At 35.1% G+C, this 11,070-nt stretch overlaps 1 protein-coding gene across 1 annotated transcript; it reads left to right on the top strand.

Moving 5' to 3' along the window:
• The first annotated feature begins 348 nt into the window (after window positions 1-348).
• On the top strand, window positions 349-6,538 carry gpr25 (G protein-coupled receptor 25). Its single transcript, XM_073916757.1, has one exon. It carries the CDS (start codon window positions 2,300-2,302, stop codon window positions 3,431-3,433), a length of 1,134 nt encoding a protein of 377 aa, XP_073772858.1. The 5' UTR covers window positions 349-2,299; the 3' UTR covers window positions 3,434-6,538.
• Window positions 6,539-11,070: the final 4,532 nt, after the last annotated feature.

Consider the following 11,070-nt stretch of genomic DNA (forward strand, 5'->3'; position numbering starts at 1 on the left):
CATTCAGGAAGGAGACGTTGTTCTGTTAAAGGATGGGGAAGCTAAGCGCAGTGAGTGGCCAAATGGCCTCGTAACAAAAACCGTAGCCTCATCTGATGGGAAAGTCCGAAAGGTTATGGTAAAGACTGCTAAGCAAGGGGCTGTCAGGGAGTACTTATGGCCTATATGTGACGTAGCTTTACTTTTATCTAGTGATTAAAAGCATAGTGGTATATGCAATACACCAGGCGGGGAGTGTACTGTATGGTGTTGATTCGTTTGGTAAGCTGTGCATTGATTTATTTAAGTGGTGTAATTGTGAAAATGTCATTGCGCCATTCTTTAGAACAACCGGATATTTAAAAAGTCATAGAAGAAGAGACTGTGATCGCCATGCAGAGACGCGACTTGTTGTTTGCTTTTAGCCCTTGTGATAGAAACGACTGTAAGTTACTAATTTTATTTTGAAAACATCTGCAATACTTCCTTTGGGTTAAATTGATTAAGGAGGGTCAGTGTTGAAATGTTTAATGCTTGATGTTCTGTTTAAATGCTAACAAGCTTGCATATAGATGCACGTCATTAAAGTGCCTGGATTGTTTATTTAGCTGTTTGATATCAGTTTAAATATGTCAGTTTATGTTTACAAATGTGAAAGATGTATATTATTTGTGATATTTCGTAATCACTTTGTAATTTTTACCTTTTGTATTTTTCCTTTTTAGTTTTACAAGCAAATCAAGTAAAGGTGCTTCACATTCGCAAGAAGAAAGTGTGATGGTGCTTTATTTCTGTTAACTATCTGTCAGCTTTGGTTTTGAACACCATTGCCAGGGCAGAATATTCAGAATAGTCTAAAAATGCTTTCTTTTTGTGCTAATTTTTTTTGTCATGATTAAATAAATATTTAATGTTATAAATATTGAATGATAGTAATGAATTTAAAAGATCTGTTTTGTGGCTTCTGTACAGTGTTGCGCATATCTTTAATAAAGGGCACTGTCTTTCTAATGACTTGCAAACATATCAGCACGGGAAATCTTCGACTATCCAGCTTATTGCCAAGGTCCCACTAAACCCAGCTTGCGATAAACCCTACAAGTGACAAGAACTGAAACACACACACAAATTTAAATAAAACTGATGTTTTGTAAGATAAAACACTGGAATGCACCTTACATTTCTTAATACTGATTAAAAAAGCTTTCCTTTTAGGTTTTCAATTGTGTGAAATTATCTCACTTTTCTTTTTTCTTGTTGTCTATTCACCTGTCACGAAGTGTGAAGTTATATTATAAGTGTTACAGTTATACTTACACTTTTGAAATCCACTCATTTGCATGTCGATCTAAGATTTAGCTTGAGAGTACAAAAATTCCCACAAGATTTCACCACATGAATTTGCCACACTGACCAGCAGAAAACTGGTTGCTTTAAATTTAACTGTGAGACCCTTTCTTTACACATCAGTTTGTTTGTTAAAAAAGAACTTCACCGAAGGATTACTAATTTGATCATCAGTGAACTTTTGGTGCTTTTGAAAGCTAAATGTCTATACTAAACTTGTCTTATCCAGTCTGAGCCTGAAAGGTCTTAAAGTTTAGAAAATGCAGAGTAAAACCCAGGAAACCACAACATCACACATGACTCAAATAAGCTCTGCACTTTATTCTTTAGTTTGTTGCAAAGCTGAATTAAAAACTAAAAGGCATGACATCAACCGTTTTTTTCTTTTAACTGCTTGCAAGGTGCTTTTTTTCGTCTTATACTGACAAAGAGGAAGTGTTTACGCATTTATGAGAAAACTGCTTTAAATCATTCAATAAAATCCCATGGCACTCACATTTGATTTATTACATATACAAAATATGGAATTCTTAAAATCTTTATTCCCATCGGTGCTTCAGTGGAGATCCCAGAACAATCATGAAGCATTTTCATCCCACTAAAAGTTGTTTAAAATGCAAAAATCTTCTTTAGATTGAATGACACTGTTCTTCCTACTATGAAACAAAAGATTCTGTGAACTATTTAGTCTCAAAGATTCTTCTGGTGTCCATCTTTAAATGTACATAAGCTCATTATGAGCAAAAACAGCCTTTTCAAATGTTTTAAGTAATTACACTAGAGCAGTAAGTCCAAAAATGTAATAAATCACTGATTGATATTTTAGAAGTGTAAATATAAAGAAAAGTGTCACTTTGTGTTAAATTTACAACTTTTAAGGAAACAGAGCATGAGAGAACCTGTTATTGCAGTTTGTGGTTTCCATCATGTGACTTGCTAGGTTTTCTCTTCATTGCCCATCACTTGTGCACAGATGGCAAGCAGCACAGAGATGGCACACTCTGGAATTACAATGAGCTTGACAAGTGAATATGACTATGACTATCCAATTAATTCCACGGACGAGAATCCAATCTACACCCTTCCCGACGCTGAACTGCTGCCCATGTCTAACATCTACATTCCTGTGCTGTACATCATTATGTTCCTCACCGGCTCTTTGGGAAACCTGTTTGTGATTGTGGTCATTGGAAAGCGGCGCAAGAAAAGTGGACGCCTGGTAGACACCTTCGTGCTGAACCTGGCACTAGCCGACCTCGTGTTTGTTCTCACGCTGCCAATGTGGGCAATTTCGACCCGTTATGACGAGTGGCCCTTTGGTGAGGTGTTATGCAAGATTAGCAGCTTTATCATTGCGGTTAACCGCTTTTCCAACATCTTCTTCCTCACCTGCATGAGCGTGGACCGCTACCTGGCAGTGGTGCGCCTAATGGACTCTCGGTTTCTCCGCAGCAGCAATTGTGCACAAATTACCTGTGGCATCGTGTGGGTGGTTTCCTTCTTTCTAGGATCTCCATCTCTGGCGTACCGTCACTTGATCAACAATTCGGTGTGCTCTGAAGATTCCAAATCCTCTTTTGTTCAAGGAATGAATCTTCTGACTATATTGCTAACCTTCTTGCTCCCGGTACTCATTCTAGGCCTCTGTTATGGGTCGATTTTGGTCAACCTGCGACGTCACTGTCACAATCCTGCCAACACACGCACTGATGCCAGACGAAGGCATTCGGTTAAGATTGTGTTTGCTATCATTTCAGCCTTTCTGATCTCCTGGCTTCCATTCAACTGCTTCAAGGCCATCCATGTTGCGTTACTGATCATCAATGGAGATCTTAATGAGGACACCTATGTTGTCATACATAGAGGACTCATGCTCTCCTGCTGTCTGGCATTTCTCAACAGCTGCGTCAATCCGGCTATCTACTTCTTTCTCGATCAACATTTCAGACGCAGAGCTTCCATGTTGTGTCTGAGCTGTCTGAGTCAAAATGACCAAGCACACCAGAGTTACATCACCTCGAATTCTTACTCCAACGGCACATCTGAGACCTGCTCTGGAAATACATCAACCCGCGGGCGGCTTTTCTCACTTACTCAAAAGGCATGAAATCTGTTTCTCAATCTGTCTTTTTCCGACTGCCAACTTTCGCTTCTAATGAAACTTTAAAATTAAACAAGCATACCGTAGGTCATTTGCTATAACTAGATATCAAGTAATCATGTTGAGCATTTAGTATTAATTTTGTGCATTTCTGCATTGCATTTTTACATAGGAATCAATCCATTGGTGAACATATTATATAGTAGATAAGATTAAACTGCAAGTATTAGAAATATATATGCTTACATTCTGATAGTAGTCTTCAGTAATTCATAATTTGTGCAAATTCAGAATACAACATTATTATGCTATTCCTATATCTAACTTTGCCTTCTTTTGTTTATTTTCAAATAATTAAATCTAACATATTTTTGTATTTACTTTTATATTTTTTCTATGCATTTTTCTATTTTATTTCTTACAATGTACTTTTGAGCATGTTAATTAGTGTACATGATAACATCAAAAAAGAATTACAAGCAATATACTGTACACATTTCAGCAGTATATTCGCAGGGTAATTATGTCACCTTTTATTTTGAATGTTATGAATTCAAAGACAACTTTTAAATAAATAATGTCTTTTTTGTAATCTTGTGTATGTTAAGAAATAAAAGCATTTCCGGTACTCAAAGTCTCACTTGTGTTTCTTAAAAATACTGTAGCAAACATTTAATAGTAAAATCATGTAAACTATAAGAAACAGTTTTGAGAAACATTGCATCCGCCTTTGTCTCTTATCAAAAGTAAAACTGCCTATCGTACTTTCAAGCCTTTTTTGTGTCCTTTTTCAAGCCCTTAAATATAATGGTAACACTTTACAATAAGGTTCATTAGTTAATGCATTTACTAACATGAACTAATCATGAACAGCACATGGACAGCATTTATTAATCCTAATTGAACATTTACTAATGCATTATTAACATTCAAGGTCATGCTTGTTAACATTAGTTAATGCACCATGAGTTAACATGAACTAACAATGAACTGCTGTAATTTCATTAACTAACATTAACTAACATGAACAAATACAGTAGTAAATGTATTGTTCATTGTTTGTTCATGTTAGTAAATGCATTAATTAACATTAACTAATGAACCTTATTGTAAAGTGTGACCAATATAATACACTTCGCAACACAAAAACTGAACAAATGTGCAACTGGTCTTAACGCAAAGGTTTCATTTGGAGAAATGTTCTCATAAGAAATGAGTGGGCTGCTTTATGACATGATAGTTCAATGGTTCACACTTGGTGATATGGCAAAGCAGTTCCCTTTTTAAATTAATCACAAAGGCTAAATGGTTCTCGCATGTACGGCTCAGAAGGCAACCTTAGGTCATGAATTTCATTTCATCAAAAAATTAGACAATGCTGCTTGTTGAGGTTCAAGACAAGATAAGGGGGAAATCCACACACACATAGACACAGTAAAAAAACTAAGAAAAACTATTTTATTGGCAGAAGACTATATGTACCGTATATATGTTAAAAGATATATACTACCGGTCAAAAGTTTGGAGTAAGATTTTTAAATGTTTTAAAATAAACTTATGCTGTTCACCAAGGCTTTGTTTATTAAAAATACAGTGCAAGTTGTAAAATTGTGAATTGTTATTGCCCTGCAAAATTACAGTTCAAAAGTAGAAAATAATTTCATTTAATAATTAATTCCAGTAATTTTAATGATTTTCAGCTTCAGATACACATGATCCTTCAGAAATCACTCTAATATTATTATTTTTGTTTGTTTGTTTGTTTTATCATTATTTTTTTAAATATTAAATAAATATTTCACATTTTTTATTTACATTGATTAATTACTGCCTTGATGAACAGAATAATTTTTCTTTCAAAAACATATGAAACAAAACTGATACCCAAAAATGTAAGGTTAATATTATTAGACCCTTACTAAATTATATTTTTCTATTGGTTACAAAACAAATCATTGTTGTCCAATGCCTAATTAACCAAATTTAAAATAATTAACCTAGTTAGGCCCTTAAATTGCACTTAATGTTGAATACTACTATTTTGCAAAACAACTAATAAAATATTGCATACGGTCATCATGGCAAAGACAACAGATACTATTATTTTGTTTAAAATGTCTTTTGAAATATTTTCTGTTAAACAGCACTTTAGACATATTTTACAGTATAATATCACAGGAAGCTATCTTATAGCTTTACTTTGTTAGACTGCTTTTTATTGTTTTGTTATTTTTAATTTACACCAGTTACATCCCCTCGAATTCTTACTCCAACGGCACTTCTGAGACCTGCTCTGAAATACATCGACACGCTGGCTGCTTTTTTCACTTACTCAAAAGGCATGAAATCTGTTTCTCAATCTGTCTTTTTTCGAATGCAGACTTTCGGTGTCAATGAGACGTTACAAATGAAACAAGCATACATTTATACATATATGCTGTGGATGAAATATTGACAACAATTACGGTCGAAAACCTACAAAAACTAACAGATCTTACAGTCCTGTTAACTGGCACTAGTTTTGAAATTAGTGCACAAGTGCCAGTCTCTTTCATTTCAGAAATCAAGTGGAATGTTTCTGAAAGTTCAGAGGTTCATCGCTTGTATTTTTTGGTATGGCACCTAGTTTTGAAACAAGTCATCAAATTTAGGTTACTTGAAATGTGCCCATTAACCCCAAAGATGTACATACACAAAAAATGATGCACTTTATTAATCAATAAATAGAATAAATGAAATGACCCCGGTTTAGTTACTTTACATGCTTTTATATTTCAGTGAACAAAAACGGATGCTACCTTGAACGACACATAAGAGTCACATATCTTTTCTAAGAAATGTTCAAAGACAAAAAATGGGTTGTGACCTATGCTTGACTTAAATCCTTACGGTGTTCAACTGCCCCTGCCAACCACAGTTTGAGTATCAACCCTGGGTGAGAATGTAAATACACAAACATTCTCATGAAACATTTCCCATTCTCATTTTGAAACCTGTTTTCTGTCCACAAATCTGACAACACAGGGCGGAATGATGGTGTTAGTAAAACTGAAAGTTTTTTTTACAATTTTAGACTTTTCAAAACAAAAAGGAAGCTGACTTCCTGTCATTGAAGATGGTTTAAACATGAAAAAGGTTGAAACATTTACATGCTTGTGTTATTGTTTTAGAATATATATATATATATTGTAAATATATGTGTATATATATATATATATATATATGTGTGTGTGTGTGTGTGTGTATTCTAATATATCTATATATATTTATATATATATGTTGTTTATATTAAGTAGCACATAAGTGTAACTATCTATGAAACTTAAGTACTTATAAGTCACCTGTTCACACTTCTTTTGTGTTTGCCCACTTCACTTTTATGTATAATATGTGTCAAATCTAGTGACAGATAAGATCTGAAAATAAGAAAGAAAAAAAAAAAGTTAAGTTGTTTGTTGCACTACTTGGGTCACGTGATGCTTTGTGGGTTATGTCTAGACAAAGGCATTAATTCATACCCGCAAACTGTATCTATATAGAAAATACATTTTCACACGTTTTCACATGCGATCACGTCGCTAAATTACTTTCTGTGGTTAATGTTATACTATATATATATACAACTGTGTGTGTGTGTGTGTGTGTGTGTGTATGTATCAGAGCTGTGAATCATAAGGTTAAATGCTACTCTACTTATGACTCTCGGTGCTGAGCCAGAATCTGTGTGTCTGGTATGTAAGTCAGTTATTGAATGTTTACAATGTGTATCGAATAGAGTCTAGCTTTATAATAGGTTCATTCAACTGAAATTTTTTTTTTCCACTTAAGGGAAACTCAACATACTGAAAAAGCATTTAATGAAAGTATTGACAAAGCCTTCTCAATTGTAAAGAAATGTTACTTTTTATGTTTTAATTTTAAATGTGGGGTATATTTGAGTTTTTAGTGCAGTTTTTTGTAAAAGGTCATTAAAAAAATTAATTGCCTCATTTAGAAGGCGTCCGGTACAATGTAATCTAAAATATTAGCTAGTAAGCTTAAACAATATTAACTTGGACCATCTTTTATATTTATGAATTGAAAAATATCTTGGTATTAGATTTGTAAATATTATTTTGTATATTAATTTGTCATCTGAATCTCAAACAATGAACTCTGAGAGAAGCCTTGCAGGTCGCTGCTGACATCTAGAGTTAGGTTTCTAGAAGGACTTTGTGTGCTTTTCCAAATTACAAAGTTATTAATCACAAGTTATAATTTATCTTATTATCATATGCCTGCAATAATGCTGTGACTTAAAGGTGTAGTTACAGTGCATTCGGAAAGTATTCATAGCGCTACACTTTTTACACATTTTTTATGTTACAGCCTTTTTCCAAAATGGATTAAATTCATTTATTTTTTCACAATTCTAAACACAATACCACATAATGACAATGTGAAAAATATATATTTTTTTAAATTGTTGCAAATTTCTTAAAATAAAAATCCTGAAAAATCACATGTACATGAGTATTTACAGCCTTTGCTCAATACTTTGTTGATGCACCTTTGGCAGCAATTACAGCCTCAAGTCTTTTTGAATATGATGCCACAAGCTTGGCACACCTGTCTTTGGGAATTGTTGCCCATTCCTCTTCGCAGTACCTCTCAAGCTCTATTAGGTTGGATGGGAAGCGATGGTGTAGCCATTTTCAGATGTCTCCAGAGATGATTAATAGGATTTAGGTCTGGGCCCTGGCTGGGCCACTCAAGGACATTCACAGAGTTGTTGTGAAGCCACTTCATTGATATTTTGGCAGTGTGCTTTGGGTCACGGTCCTGCTGGAAGATGAACCGTCCACTGTGCTCATTGGAACTTTCAGAGCAGCAGAAAATTTTCTGTAACCTTCCCCAGTCTTGTGCCTCGAGATAAACCTGTCTCGGAGGTCTACAGACAATTCCTTTGTCTTCATTCTTAAGTGTTGCGCCTAGGGAATGCCAATATATTGCAGCTCAAACTATCTCACTGATCCACCCTATGCTTTTATTTGGCCATGCAACAGTCCAGTTGATACGATTCTTTGGGGCTTCTCCACACTCTCTCTGATGTGGGAAAGACAGTGAAGGTGGACTCATTAGAGAACAATATGTTTCACATTGTCCACAGCCCAACATTTTCATTGCTGGCACCAATGAAACCTACATTTGGAATTTGAAATCACAAAGGCTTGCTGTCTTGGTCACAGATGCACCAGCGAGACACGATCCAACTATTCTCATTTGAACTCTGATATGTCACCCATACTTTTGTGTGAATTGTGCTATTATTCTGCAAATTAAACTTTCACACTCTTATCTTACTTGTGGAATGTCCGATCAATGAAGATTGGTCAATAGGTTGGTCAAATTTAGCCATGAAACATCCAACACTAAATTGGTCAGTGTTTCAGTTTCATTGTCCAACTCCTGTATACTCCTGTGTGTGTGTGTGTGTGTGTGTGTGTGTGTGTGTGTGTGTGTGTGTGCGCGTATGTGATAGATGTTGGCCAAATATCATGTAATATTGTTATAAACAGCCAAAAATATACAATATAATATAAAATATACGTACATGAATAACCTATAAAAAATAAAGCTAAAGCTAACGGAATTCACGTCTTTAGTAACCTTTTGTTAGACCCTAACCTTTTATTAGAACCTAACTAACTTACAAGAACTTTGCTAAGTTAACCACTTTAATTGATTTACTTTCTGTCTTTGGCTTGTGAATTTAAAAAATAGACCTACTGATGTGGAATGTTATTCTGTTTAATCAAATCGAGTTGGCTAAAACTTTCTCTCATTACTCCAGTGACTTACGCATGAGCATTTACTGTGAGACAGTCTCCTTTTCAAGGTGAAGCTTTTCATATGTTAATAAAAGCCACCAGCACCCTGCAGTCCCATAATGCCACATTACTCTCTATGTTCTCTGTTTCAAAAGATTCGCCTGCACGCAGCTCAACGGCTCTTTTACAGAAAAGGAAAACAAACCCCCTGTTTCCTATCCAACGCTGTGTCGACGTACCATTCGCAAACAATTTATTCAGGTCATTGATATAACAGGATATAACTGTTTGGGCTGCACCATTGCATGTATTTAGTCTAACGATGTCCACTTCGTGACCAAATCATTTGAGCCGATTCACTAAATGGACTCCCTCAGCACCTGACTATTAAATTAGTTTATAAGGATTGGTCATTTTTAGTTTTTTAGAATTGATGATGCATTCAGTGTTTTCAGAACACACACACACACAAAAAGATAACTTGATTCAAACATTTTCGGGTGGAAAAGGAAATAAAAAATAGGCTACTTTTTTTAGAAATGTCAAACTAGACTGGAAAACTAATTTCACATGGCAAACGTTTGCCAGGCACTGCGCCCAAAATTCTTAGAGAGTTTTATTTAACCTATTTATTTAATTAAAAATATTTTCATAATAAATATGTTTATTATTTATTTTTTAGACTCTTGACTTAAATATAAAACACCACTTTTTCAGGGAATGTCATTGATTTTGTACTCGTTTAAGGATTTAAGTCAAGCATAGAGTACTAGTTTTAGAGCAAATTGTGAGAAAAATGTTAAAATATTTAAATTTGAAAATAGTATAAGCATTTTTCACAACATTTTTCACAACAATGAATTGTGACAAGAGTTGAATATTAGACACCAAACTCAGTTTAAGATTTTAAGTTTGACATGCTCAAAATGTGGTTAGCAGGTTATAAATGGCTTATAACTCTATCACACCTCTAGGTAGGCTACCACTAAATCTAATACATGTAAAAACCATTATACAATTTTTCATCCATTCGTTTTCTTTTCGGCTTACTCCACTTTAAGGGGTCGCCACAGTGGAATGAACCCTCAACTTATCCAGCATGTGTTTTACATAGCGGATGCACTTCCAGCCACAACCCAGCACTGTGAAACACCCATACACTGTTGTATTCACACCATTCACACACGCGCCATATTTAGGCCAATTTAGCTTATTCAATTCACCTATACCGCATTGGACTGGGGGAAACCGGAGCATCCGGAGGAAACCCATGTCAACACAGGATGAACATGCAAACTACACACAGAAATGCCAACTGACCCAGCCTTGGCTCGAACCAGCGACCTTCTTGCTGTGAAGCGACAGCACTGCGCCACCGTGTCGCCTCCATTTCTTTATATCAAATATATTACATCATCTTCACTGAAAAAAAAAAACTTTAGCATATGACCGCCACGCAAGCAGCAGGTTTTACAGGCTATGGTTAAACTATGTTGTAGTTGCTGTATCATTGTAGAACCGACTCTTTGAAAAGAGTTGTTCAAAAGAATGAACTCTCGCAGTCGAGCTTCCCACCATCACTAGTTCAGTCAGCGCTGTGGAAAAAAGTTTCTGATGGGGAGAGGGACGTACCATTGTTATATAGGGAGATTTGCCTAGGAGTACTGTCGTAAAACATAGATCTATGATATATCACATGTCGTCATAAGCGTCGTGCAGACTTTGCTACATCACTGATTTTTTTTACATGTTTTACTTCTATTGTCGGAGCCATGAGCAAGAATCTAAGTGTAAAGCAGACCCTTTAGTTCGCGTTGCTTAGAATAGTCCATT

This window comes from Danio rerio, chromosome 11, assembly GCF_049306965.1.
Source record: "Danio rerio strain Tuebingen ecotype United States chromosome 11, GRCz12tu, whole genome shotgun sequence".
NCBI lineage: Eukaryota > Metazoa > Chordata > Actinopteri > Cypriniformes > Danionidae > Danio > Danio rerio.

Coding starts and splice junctions, on each gene's coding strand:
- gpr25 (XM_073916757.1), top strand. CDS start 2,300: ATGGCAAGCAGCACAGAGATGGCACACTCTGGAATTACAATGAGCTTG.